Raw genomic sequence first — 13854 nt, 5'->3', positions numbered from 1 at the left:
GTTGATAATAATGGAATCACTGCCATCATCGTCCTCACTTATCCCTCAACACAGTTCAGTATGGTAAAATCACATGATAATATTCCATTTATGGTTGTGCAAAGCTATATAAAAATATTTAAATACTTAATATATACTCCAATTAACTTACTCAAATGGGCAGCTCATATGGGCAAAGTCACTGATCAATGCAAGTTCTAGAAAGGAACTGCTTTAACTTCCACACCACTCATATCTGGAAATTCCCTTACACACAAATAAAACTGAGAACTGGGGCTGTACAACACATCAACATATCCTAAGGAGTAGAAAATACTTTGTGTGAGGTAAGGCTGCCTTTTAGGCAACCTTTTTGAAATACCAACTTCTATCAAAGCAAAAATGCATTTTCATATTTTTCCCTGATATTTTTCTTACTCCTTCTTGAATTGAAACACAAGCAATTCCACATCCAAATCCTAATGAGCTTTGCCAGGAAATCTACTTCAAACACATGTAATCAGTCACTTAACCTAGAAGTGATTTATTAACAGCTGTGAATTCTCCCAAGGCTCAGGCTGACTTACAGCACAGTCCTGGGCATCTGCTCCCTCCCATCAGCTGCACTCACTCAGCTGCTCACATCTGATTGAGTGTGGTTTCAATTTTTAATCACTTTGTGTATTAAAAATAAAATCACAGTAGCAGAACACTTACCAGGAGAATAATCTCAAGCTTTCTAAGGAAACACTAAGACAGAGCAACATGTTTATTTTATTAGCACTGATGCTCAGCATTGTGCTGCAGCAGGAAACCATTAGTCTGTCACAACACTGTATTCCACTGACAGCTCCTAATTAGATGCTTTCATTTTGGCATTTTGCAGTTATGAAGTTTCATCTCTGCACTGATATCAAGACAATACAGTGAATTTCATGCTTATTTTTCAGGAAACTGGTTTATAACAGAAATAATTCCAGTTGAATAGCTTCAAGCAATCAGATAAAGCCCAGTTAGACCACTGGGTGCCCTCAGCTGCCCCTTAAATTTTAATTTTAAATTTTAAAAGCTTAAATTTATAATTTCTCTGTTAGAATCCACAAAACATCCCACTGCTCCACAGGGTTAACAAGAAAAGGAGAGAAAAGAATCCTCAAAGACATCATGTCATAACTGACATCAACACTTCAACCAGTCCTTCCTGTGGTAAGGAAGGAACTGATGGAGATAAGGCTGGACACTGACCTCCATTAACAGAGTGAGATCTGTTGAGTGGAGGGTTTGGAAGAGTTTCTCCTTCATTAATTAGTCTCAGATCTTGTTCCCTCTGGAGCTCTCTGATCATTCCATCAAGGATACTCTCATCCTGGTCATTGGTTTGCTGCCCGATGACTTGTTCCACCACCTCACCATCACCTGGACAAGAACAAAGCCACAAATGCTGATAAATTATGAATTTCTGTATTACCAAACACCATGGAAATAATCCCACTTAAAACTCTGCACTACTATTTGTCTGCTCTGCAAAACATCTGATCACCAGCTGGCTTTCTGCTCTCATGTAATAAATGGAGGCAAAGTTTAGAAGAGAAGTTACAATAAAATCCTAAAAGTCCAGACCACATGTAGAACACAAACACAAATCTGTAGAAATAGCAGAAAGAAATTATGCTTCAGTAGCTAAGAATGGAAGGGCTTTTTTTGTGGATCAGTATTTTGCTAATGTTTGTGTCTAGAAGAAAAAAAGAACTGTTTTAAAAAAACAGAAGCTGGTTTTCCATGTCTTCCTCACCTTCCTGCTTTCTTTTTCATATCCAGTTACAGAGATTAATAGGCAATGCTTTAAACATCTGACATATACCTTGGAAAAACCCACAGATTTTGGAATACTCTTGCCTCCAGTCAATTTGATTCCACACATAACCCCACCCCATCCTCTCTTCTATCTGTATACTGAATTTAAAGCATTAATTTATACATCCTCACAGCACCATCCCAGGAGCTGGTGCTCAATACTGTGCCACACTTATATTATTCATGAGGTTCAGACAGAATACCATTAGCCACATATCCCAGCTGAGGAATAAGTTGTTCATCCTTGCAATTTTCCCTCCCTGGCACCAGCCTCTGGAATCTCGTGGGATGAGGATTTCCATCAACATCCACCAGGAATGGAGGAGGCATAAGGTGTGGAGCCTGTTGAGTCTGTTCATCCAGCACATAATTATTGGCATCCCGGATCAGGGGCCGGTAATCCGTGTGGAAGAACATCTGATCAGGAATCTGAAAGAAAAGCAATTTAGTAAAGAAATCAATGGCCATTTGCAGCTGTCTTGTTGCTCTGGGATGGCTGTCATAACCACAACTCTACATTTGGGATCAGTACAAGGAATGTTATGACAGAGAACAGATTCCTACTACAAATGTGGTTTGTTACCAAGGCCTGATGCAGAAATTCAGCAGTAAAATAGGCCAAGAGGGGTGGACAGAGAAGTCAATGCTTTTCTCCTCTATCTATAGAGTCTCTTGTCTAAGTCTTTTTTATTTAGATAAACAGCAACTGCTCCAAGACCTAATTATTATTTTGTCTGGGGCAGGATGAAGGAATAAATTGTAACACAAATACAAATTGTAAGACAAAATCAGGTCAAGACAGGGAAGAGTTTAAAATTCATTCAACCCACCTTTTCATAATATTTATTGCATCCAAAACCAAATAGTAGCAGATGTCCATGAGAGTCTGTGCAGGCAAAATGCTGCCCATCTGGTGAGAACTTGCAATCAAAAACAGCTCCATGGCCTTGGCCCTCAATCTGTACCAAGCACAGAGAATTCTCTTCACAACCACACATTTTCTGTAAGAGCATTTTCACAAACATTTCCCCTGTGCTCCAACACGTACTGAATCCTCATTCTGTGATTTCTCATCTTGCTCAAGACTGATTTACACTTTTATTTATAAAGCTAAACTGAACAACAAAGTAAAACTCGCCATTTTTTTCTCTGTCCTGAAATTTCAGCCCAACTTTTAATGTATGTTCTGGAACAACCACCTGGAAGTCCATATTTTATGTTAATGGAAACATAGGGCAAGATCACCAAAGATTTCACAGCTGTACTAGCTCTGGAGGTACTTACTGAAATCTGCTTTTGTCTCAAGACCAGTTTTATGAAAAAAGAAAAAAAACCAAACTTGTGATCCTTCTTACCATGTTAAAGTAATTGCGAATTTTTGTTCCTTTGTCTATATCCCAAACAAAAATATTCCCATCGTGTCCTGCCGAAAGCACAATCCTTTGGTCAAAGGGATGAGCCTCCAGAACAAAAACTTCATCATCATGACCCTGCAATGACAGCAGAGGGAAAAGAAGTTTTATTTCTCCATGTGGTATCTCCAGATGTGCTGGGAGTCACTGAGAGGACAGCCCAGATCAGGACACCTCGATTCACTGGAACTGTGCTTGGTCACCATTCCTGCCCCAGGATGGGCAGTCACAGCTCAGCACTGCTGAGATGGGGAGGGATGGGGAGGAAGGAGACATCAGGGCTCAAATGCAGCCTCCAGAGGGTTCCAGCAATCACCAGGATTCTGCACATCAGCTCCTTTCCCCATGCTGCACCCTCCTCCCAGCAGACAGGGGACAGCTGGAGACTTCAAGACCAAATCCCTGTCATGGGAATGGTGATGAGTTCAGCTTCAAATCAATCTCAGAGTGAACTACATCCACTTGGGACTGTCCCCTGGAATTGTACTCACAGATAAGCTATGGAGAAGCTGCCCTGTGGATGAGTTCCACACTTTGAGGAGGAAATTGTTGACAGCAGTGATGACGGTGGCATCGTATCGATCCCAAGCCACCATGGTAACCTTCAGCTTGGTGACCTTGTCCTCTCCAGATGCCACATTGTTTCTAAGGAAATCAGCAATTTAAAAAGGAATAAATCAGTACCTACATATGGAAACACTTAGGAGAGCTAATTCAGTATGAAATTGGGGGGTGGATGGATCACAGGCACCTCTGTGACTCTGGCTAAGGCAGGAGAATGAAGGATGGTTCTGCAGTGGTAAGAACCGAGTATGGGAAGTATTCAGTGCCACTGAGATTTATGGAGCTCTATTTCCTTAAAAAGGACATTTTCTCCTCTGTCCCTAAGCCATCATCCTTCCTTACCCCAATTTTTCCTTTCAGCTCTATTAGGCTTTTTCCTACAAGTCATTTTTCTTATCAGTCATCAATATCAGTAAACTCCACAGTGAGCAGGAACCTGCTAAATAAATCCAACTCACACTTCCGACTGCACACTGCAAATGCAACCACTGAAATATGGAGAATTCTGCAAAGCAAGTGCCTAATGGACTGCTCCATTTCTGCTCTTTGTTGTTGTGAATATTCTATTACAATTCAATTACAAGGCACTTAAGAAGTCACTTGAGGATCTCAAAAAGAAAAACTCAAAACCCTAAATGAACCTGAGAAGCAAGCACTAATTTCACCTCTTACCTGGAAACCTAAGGTAGAAATACAATATTAAGAACCATGTTGGATATATACACATATTAGCAAATAATCACTGGGGCTCTACCAAAACCTCCTTCTGTAGATAAATTGTTTTACATTCTTATTTCATATATAAAATACTAAATATTCCTCAACCATTAGGATAGGAAAGTACCAACAGATTATTTTTTATTTGGAGGTGAATTAACTGAGGACAAAGCCACGACATTTTCAATACATGCATGGAAATCAACTCAAAATGGAAGCAAATAACCAGTTTTCAATATAATGGAGCATTTAGCTTGCAGGTAAATGTGCCCATGAGGTGTGTTGTGCTTGCTTTGCTTTACCCTGTCATTTTTGTAGCCATATCCAGGACCAGACTCTTCCAGTCATGCTGATGGTAGTGCCAGATCCTTGCTGTTCCATCCCTGCTTCCACTGACAAACCTTAAGCTGTGGGGCAAAAGGGAAAAAAAAAAAAGCCATAAAATTCTGAATAAAGATGGTTTCATCCCCACATGGATATCAATAAATTGCATATAATACATTGAAGTGTGTACTTGTGCATCTCTACTTCTCTCACTCATGAGGTTACAATTTTCCTATCAGATATTGTAGGGTACAAGAGAGTTTCTAGCCCACAACATTAATTACATTTGGCTCCAGCAGCAGATGGCCTTGGAATGACTTCAATGTCGTAATTCATACGAGCTGCACATTCCCTTTTTAATGACATCAGCAAATCCCTGGAGCAGCTCAGAGTGGCAGCAAAGAAAGGGAAACTGCATGCCAGGAGTCTGGCATAAATTAGAATGCATTAACTTAGGGACAGGGTGAAGACAGGCAAGGGAAAGAGCCAAATGGAGCACGAGGAGGCTGTCCTGCTTGTGGAGCTGAACAGGAATATTTGAATTTTTAAACCCCTCCTTATTTAAATATTTCAAGCATGAAGAAAATGTATTTAACCACATCATAATGCTTTGGCCAGCCATGTCACAGAAGTAGTTTTTGTCAGAAACTGGGAAAAAAGCAACTCAAGTAATACATTTTCACAGGAAGCACATTCCATTCATATACAAAATTACACTTAAAAGGCAAATCTATTCAATTTTAAGAAGCAATTGTTTCATCTTTTCAGTTTGCCTGATCTGATTCTTTTCACTGTGGTGAAAAAGAGTTTGAAAATGCTTGTGGCAAATTAATTTTCTTCTTAATTTTATTTCTATATATTAAAATAAAAAGGAAGGTACCCCTTTTCCATTCAAAGCATTATTATAGTTTTCAGTAAGTATGTGACCTCATTCCCTCTCACATGGCTTGGAAAGCACAATTATCCCAGCACATTCCCAAATAATTCCACATGACAAAGCTCTCCAAGTACAGGTGCACAGCTAGAGCAGGGCTTGGAAGGCTCTTCCCTCAAATCTCCTGCTCAAATAAGGAACAGGAGCAAAAACTGAAATAAAACATCTATATTTACTAACTTTTCTTTAGAATGCATTGATTACAATGCTCTTCCTTCACAAGCAACCCTCTGTAGGGGCTACCTGGGAAGGTTCTTATATAGAAAGGTTATAAAATTTGGGTTCCAATTTGCTGTTTGAAAGAAAAAAACAAATTAAAAGCACAGTTACAGAACATTTTTGTTGTTACAGCAGAGGACAACGAGTTCAAGCTTGTGGACATGACACACATCTTGCAACACAATGCAATAATTTGTCCAAGATTAAGCCAAACCCATGGGCAAATCTTCCTGTTGTGCCAAATTTTCCATGAAATGTTGTTTGGAAAATTAAATATCATCATTTTCAGGTCCAAAACCCAGCACTCACCTGTCACCATTGTTACAGAACTGCACTGCAACCACTTTGTCCTAAACAGGAGGGAGGAAAACAACAGAAATTAAAAACTCAGCCTAAAAGATCTCCATGATGAGCTTCTAACTTAGCAAATCAAAAAACTCAAAAAAAAATCAAGCACAGAAAAGTTGTATTTGAAGCTAAACTTCACCAGACACATTGTGCTAAACACTGAAATAGAAAACTTCAGAGAGGTGATGGTTTCCTGCAATTTTTAGACCTAAAATGAAAGTGGATCAAAAAATTTAATCCAAAAAAATGCAAACCTTGGATTTACAAATCATTGACAAACAAATGTTATTTTTTACACATAGTTTTGCCCTTTTTTTTTATTTGCCAAATGCTTGTGCTGGCTCCATGATTTGCTCTCCTTACTCCACTGATGTCTCTATCTCCTGGTAACTGGGATTTGTTTTAGGAGGGGCTGACAGCTGTCTGCAGGATTAAGAGTGGACTTAAAGAAATTAAAGGAATTAGAGCTTCTTCCAAACCTGTTCAATACAGAAAACATCCTTTTCTTTTGTGAGCAAAACACTTGTCAGATGTGCTGGCTTGGAGACCTCAGTGTGAGAGCCACGACTCCCACTGAAGTTCAGGAAATCAATTTAGACCTTGACTTAATCCATAAAATGCTCCTGAGGTTGTAAATTTGTAATTTAAATTTTTATGGGAATATTTCTTCTGAAAAAAATATGCTTTTAAGCTTGATTTTTTAAATGAAATTACCATCATGATCCAAATTTTGACAGCACAGTCCAAAATCTGAATTCTTTTGTCTTATGTGGATTTACCTAAACATTCAACAGCAACTTGAATAGGAAAAAATGACATTGTGCAATGACATTGTGCATTAAAACTATTTTAATTCCTCATTCTAACACAGATTTTTTTCAAGAGTAAGGGAAAATCACCTGGTTTCTCAGTTTTCTGGTGGAATGAAACACAAACCTCTTGCCTCAGAGAGATTTAAAAATAAACATCCCACAAATTTCCAGGCATTTAAATACCACAATGGTGAAAGCCAAACAAATTCTAGACAGTAAAGTAAAAAAAAAAAAAAAAAAAAAAAAAAAAACAAAACAAAACAAAAAGGATGTACAGAAATTAAATTCCTGAAATGAGGAAGAGGTGGGGGAGGAAAAAGAAGATTTTCTTGTGGATTTTGTCTCTTACCGTGTGAGATTCCAGCTCAGCCATTTTCTCTGGAGATTCTGAGCCCAAATAATAAATTCTTATCACATGGTCAGTACTCCCTGTTGCAATGAACATGCCACCTAAAACAGAGAATTCTCTGTGAGTAGAAGAGTCATCCAAGGAACAACTTATTTAACTTCACTTACTTGAATTTTAAGCTTTAAACAGAAAATTCCAATGTAAACAGGTAAATGCCAAATAAAATATTTCAGTGCAGTTTCAGCACCTATTTGGCACACATCAGAGGAATTATTGCTAAGTTGGGATGCAGTGATTAAGGTATTTTAGTGCAATTTCTTTACAATATTGCTGAAAAAAGGCATTGTTGTGTGGTTTACTATATTGAAATGGGTTTAGTTAATTCAGGATTTCTGGTTTTAAAAAAGAAATGTGACTCTGTAAAAGTTCTCAATTTCAATAATGAGTAGTTACATCATTTTCTTTGTAAAAATCAGTATTTTTGCTCATTTAAAGCTGCAAAGGAGGATTGTTAAGCTGAGATTGTCCAACACATTGAACTGATCCTCTTAGAATTCAGCCAAATTTGAAATACTAGCAAAAGTTTAATATTTGACAGAGGATTTCCACAGCTTTTCATTCAAAAATTTTACAAGGTAAAGGCTTAAAAGGATGTTACAGAGAAATATCTCTAATGTGCAGAACAAGAGACTGAAAGCCTTGGAAGTGGTCAAAATATTTTAGGTTAAATTATAAGAAAAAGTGATAGAGCATCTTGAGGAAGACACTTTGCAGGGAAAATTTTCAATAATCACAATCTGACAGGGATAAAATGAACTGGAAAAAGGTTTTAACAGTATTTGAACTTAAAGAGAAGGAACAGAACTGTCAGCAAAGCCCAAAATTGATGTTGGACACATACCAGAGCTGAAAGATGAGCAGGAGATCTGAACACCAGGCCTGGACCTCTCTGCAAACTTCACAGGACGATCCCTACATGAAAAACACAGTATTTTTATTTTTTCTTCTTTATTCAACACAAACAGTTCCTTGCAGCTCAGCAGGCTGAGGTCAAGCTCATCTTTAATTTCTTAATTTTATAATTTTCACCTAAGTTAGCTGGAATGTATTTTTCATTTTAGGCATTTTCTTCCTTAGTTTAAGAAGGAAACAATTCTCTAAACTGAGATTATTTAACTGATTTACCATTATCCTCACCAATTCAAATCTATTTGAAACAGATCCTGCCAAACCATTAATCCAACAGCATTTCCTCCTGATTAAATGTGGGTTTGATGACATCTACACATGTACATTCTTCTGATTAAAAGCAAATTAATTCTTCTGCCTGTACATTTTGGACAGGGATTTAATCCTGAATGTAAAAGCTGGAATTTTCTCCACAATTTTGGCTTGCAAATCACAAACCTCAGAAATAACACCCCAAATTTCTGCCTCCCCTTTGTGTTCCAATGCAACAGAATCCCAAAGTGTTCCTGCCCCACACATCAGTTTATTAAGCAAGAAAACACCCTTATTTCATTATCTCAGCATTTTTTCTCCTTGCCAAAATTAAAAATAAATCCCTCCTTGAGTTAAAATAATTGTAATTATCTAAACAGTCTCACTTGAATTTCATGGTGTTTGCATGCCACTGCCAGAAACAGATTGTTCCGTCGGCACCAGTGGAAGTGAGGTATCGAGTTGTTCCTTTCCTTGCTGGAGAGAACTAAAAATAAAAGTTGTAACAATTAAACCAGTTCATATTTTCATTTCTTTCGTGCTGGAAATTTGTTGACAAGAATGTTTGTCACTAACATGTGAGTTTTTCCCCAGGAGTATAGAGAGAAGGGGTAAGCACAGAAAAATAAAGATGAGGAAATGGAAAACACCTACATTTTGGTAGGGATTTGTTTTTATCACACAAAGGATATTGGACAAATGAAATAAACCCAGACCCTGTAAATGGGGCAAAAACATGAAGAAATTATTCTTTCTAGGATAAAACTGGATCAAACATGGCAAATGCAACTATTCCTGCATCCACGCCCAGTGAACTGCTGCACAGCAAGATTCCCTCTCCTCTATTCTCCTAAGGAGTGGGAAAGCTTTTTATTCTTAATTTCATAACTACAGCAATACCTTTAATCCTCAGGTCACCTGGTAATTTGATATAGAAATCCAGCACTGCTTTCTCAAAAAGCAGTGATTGATTATATTCTAAATTACCAGTTTTACAAGGAGCTTGAGAGAAGCACACACACATATATATACACACAAATACATGTAAACAAATCATACACCAGTTATAAAGCTAGGCTGGAAAATACATTTCTGACATAATCATCTTAAAATGGTTGAAATAAACAAAATTGGAAGTGTAGAGATGATGGAGATAAATGACACTCCTGGGGAATACTGGCATGATGGAGAAGCCTGTGCTGAATCCAAGGCAGCAGCACTCCAGGAGAGAGGGACTCTGAGCCAAACAGTTCCACTCACTCTCCCCTCTATGTGCATCACTTGCCAAATTGCAGGGATTGTCTTTTTTATCCTGGAATTTTGTTTTTTGGAGGTTTCTGCCTGGCAGTTGTGAGGTTTTTTTAAAGAAAATCTGCATTTAATACAACATTCAGAGAAGCTCTTTAAGTTACAAGCTAAGATAACAAGGAAACAAGAAATGGGGAGTAAGCAATTTTAACTGATCCTTTGGAAAACAAACATTCTCTGTGAACACCAGGGTGTTGGGTCAGGTGCTGTGCCAGGAGCACCACAAAGATGTGAGCTGAGCCCAGGAGTGCTGCTGCTCTCTGAGTTGCTCTAAAAGAGCATCAGATCTCCCTTTTTCTAGACCTAAGGAAGCAGCAGTGTGATCACCCAGTTAAAAGCAGATGGAAGCAGGAGGATGATCCCCTGGGCAGCAAAGCACTGAGTTACCCAGGAAAAACACCTTTGAGTCAGGACAAATCACACGCGATCAGTTTTATCTTTCAACTGTTACCACCACTCTAATTCAAGGGAAAGGCCACCAGTGCTCACCTGTATGGAAGTGATGGAAGCTGAGTGGCCCTGCAGCACTGCCAGGGGGGCGCAGGTGCGCAGGCACCACACCCTGACCACCTTGTCACAGCTGCCCGCCGCCAGCAGCGTGTTCTCGTAGTTGACGGCCATGTCCGAGATCTCGGCCGAGTGCCCGCGCAGCGTGGACAGCAGGCGCCCGTCATCCGTGGCCCAGATCTTCACCAAACAGTCATCTGACCCCTGAAATTCCACATGGGTTGGGCTGATGTGGCCAGAAATGTGTGTTCTGTCACCATCCGGTGGGGCAGTGACCCTGATCTCCTGGCACATATTATCTGCTAATGGGCCATCTTTAAACCAGCTGGGCAATCATCTTTATCTTTCCACAGCCCATCCTCCCTCCAGGAAGATATCATCTGCTGCTGGCCCATTCAGTCCCACTGCATGACTGATAAAATTCCATCATCCCACTGGGAGATGCTCCAGCCAGGGGAGGAGCCAATCCTTTCACACCTAGATAAAAACTGAGATTTTTGGACAGCAAGGAACCTTCTTTCCACTGGATTCCAGAGGAAAGCCAGACCTTTCCACATCATCCCTGGACCTTCAGAGGAAACTGCACCTTCTCCAGGAGCACTGCTCCAGCTGAACCACATCTGCCACTGCAGGAGGATGCAGCCACCATTGAATGGGACTGTGCCAACACCCTGACTGACTGACAGGGTGTCAGCTTGGATTCTGACTCTGGCAGTGTTTTGGGATTATTCCTTGTAATACTGTATTTCTATTTTAATTTTCCTAGTAAAGAACTGTTATTCCTAATTCCCATATCTTTGCCTGAGAGCCCCCTAATTTCAAAATTATAATAATTTAGAGAAAGGGGGGTTTACATTCTCCATTTCAAAGGAAAACTTTTGCCTTTATTAGCAGATATCTGTCCTTCAAACCAGAACACACAGGGATTCCAAAGATTACAGAAAATATGGGATGTGTTCCATGCACGTCACACATGGATAACCACAGATGGATCCCAACCCCTGTGAACTGACAGAACAACTCAGTGGGATTCCACAGAGGCCCAAATTAGGAAGGAATTTTTCCCTGTAAGGGTGGTGAGAGGCCCTGGCACAGGTTGCCCAAAGAAACTGTCCTGAAGATGCCCCTGGATCCCTGGAACTGCCCATGGCCAGGCAAGATGACTTTGAAATATTCCATCCCATCCAAACCATTCTGGGATTCTATGATTCTATAAACTGTGGAGTCTAGGAATAATCTTATGGAGTCAAGTATTTCAATTCAATAAAAGAGAATCACGGAATCACAGGATGGTTTATGTTACAAAGGGATCTACTTGGAAGCAGGGACACCTTCCACTATCCCAGGCTGCTCCAAGTCCCATCCAACCCAGCTCCAGGGATGGGGCAGCCACAGCTTCTTTGGGCACCTCATACCAGGGCCTTACCACCCCCACAGAGAAGGATTTCTTCTCAGTATCCCACCCAACCCTCTCCTCTGCAGTGGGAAGCCATTCCTCCTTGTCCTGTCACTCCATGTACAAGCATTAACATTAACAGCTAAAAATGCAACATTCATTTGAAAAATCTGTTGACTTTTAAATATGCCCAACAAAAAGCAAGGGTATCACCACAGAAATGGATGTCATTATATTCTGGAGAAAAACTTACAATAATTGTCACGTACTCACTGGCATACTACAAAGTTAATTTAGGAGAAAAGCAGCTGAACAGAGTCATGTCTGCATCTCAATCAGTGACTAAGATGCTGTTGAAAGACTCAAGAAAAAAAGAAATCAAACCAAACAAAGCAATCTTCTAAAAGAAAAAGGTCCAAATTTTAATCTTACTGTAAAAATTCTCCTCCCACTGCGATCAAAGGCTATGCAATAAACAGAGGAGAGGTGCCCCAAAATCCTCTTGTGCATCTTTATGTGTTGGTAGGTGGATGTTGGGAACAAGTGGCTGAAACGGCCACATCCAGTTAATTGCCTGGCAGAAAGGATATGAACTGGGAGAGAAAAAAGAAGCAAAAAGAAGAGTGAGACATTAATTTTGTCCAGAACTCAGAGTAAATAAATATTTGATCAAATACAGTATTTATTAACAACTTAATTATTAGAATCAGTAATAAATTTGAACCTTTTCCAATTTACCAGAATATTCTGTCCAGTGTTATAAATAGAAATCCCACTCCTGGTGGAGCTTTTCAATACCCACCACAGGCTGCACCTGCTTCCTTACCAAAAATGAAAGCAGAATGAAAAGTTCCCACCACAACTGGGAGTTATTCCAATGTTCAATTCATGAACAGGTAACAGATACATTTACCCTACACAGACATGGAAAATCTTTATGGAAAGTCTTTGAAGGAAGAAAGGAAATTTAGGAAATTACATGTTACTAATATAAATTACAAGAGGAGTATAATAATAGTTTATTTTAAGTGTTTTTTTTGTGATAAAAGAAGTGATAAAAAGTGATAAAAATATTTCCTTGGAATGGCATCCAGATCATTTGTGAGGACCACAGGACTTTGGCATCCACATCTCTGCATTCCCATGGCAATGGAATTGAAGAACAAGAAATAGGAGGCACTGATGGAAAACTCCCAGTGGCAGAATGGCAGGTAAGAGAAAGAACTGCAACAACAACAAACTCCTTCCCATTTCCACAGCCAGCAGCCTTTCCAAGAACAGCCTAAAACCTAACTGCACAAACCCATCCTGTAAAAAAGTTCTTTGTCTGATGCACAATTTGAGGTATTTAATTTCACCAATCCTCTCCTATTACTGTTTTCCCTAACCTATCCTCACTCATAGCACTTGAGCTTTGGATTTGAAAGTTTTGAGAGGGTTTTTCAGTGGCACTTGAGGATCTAACAGAGCTGTGCTGGTGGGTTTGTGAGTCCCAGTGATAGCAGATCCCCTGCAGCAACTCCTTATCTCCCCCTGCACCTTGATTTGGGCTGGGCTTCACAAGAGCCCCATGAAGCTCTTTAGTGCCTTTCACTCCTTTAGCTTAAAAGTCTAGTGAAAAACTCGAGCCATTTCTTAATTGTCTCATTATATCACTGCCAATCTACATTTAAAAGATCATGGATACATTAAAAAATTAATCTACAAAGTCAAGAAGTGCCATTTCAAAGGGTTTCCAACCTGTAACTCCTTGTGTAAATTGATAGCATTGAAGTATTTACACACAAGCAAGGAAAAGAAATTGTTTCCAGCTTTAAAGAAAGCATTTTTGTGTCTCAGTTTTAGGCTCTGAAATGTGGATTATTTTTACTCCCTCAACACAATTGAAACATGACACATGAGGGGAAAAA

At 39.4% G+C, this 13854-nt stretch overlaps 1 protein-coding gene across 2 annotated transcripts in view; it reads right to left on the bottom strand.

Moving 5' to 3' along the window:
* Positions 1-13854, bottom strand: part of BRWD3 (bromodomain and WD repeat domain containing 3) — a 45811-nt gene that overhangs the window by 16804 nt on the left and 15153 nt on the right. For both annotated transcript variants that reach the window (XM_079319207.1, XM_079319206.1), the window contains exons 7-18: positions 12377-12537; positions 10531-10752; positions 9120-9220; positions 8414-8484; positions 7513-7613; positions 6313-6353; positions 4829-4933; positions 3737-3890; positions 3189-3323; positions 2664-2792; positions 2037-2262; positions 1225-1395 (exon numbers count right to left, since the gene is read on the bottom strand). In XM_079319207.1, the coding sequence (XP_079175333.1) occupies positions 1225-1395; positions 2037-2262; positions 2664-2792; positions 3189-3323; positions 3737-3890; positions 4829-4933; positions 6313-6353; positions 7513-7613; positions 8414-8484; positions 9120-9220; positions 10531-10752; positions 12377-12537 (1617 nt within the window). The remainder of the gene's footprint in view (positions 1-1224; positions 1396-2036; positions 2263-2663; positions 2793-3188; positions 3324-3736; positions 3891-4828; positions 4934-6312; positions 6354-7512; positions 7614-8413; positions 8485-9119; positions 9221-10530; positions 10753-12376; positions 12538-13854) is intronic.

Source organism: Erithacus rubecula (genome assembly GCF_903797595.1).
Source record: "Erithacus rubecula genome assembly, chromosome: 15".
NCBI lineage: Eukaryota > Metazoa > Chordata > Aves > Passeriformes > Muscicapidae > Erithacus > Erithacus rubecula.
Note: the sequence above shows the minus strand (reverse complement) of the source record. Positions and strands in the feature narration are given on the sequence as shown.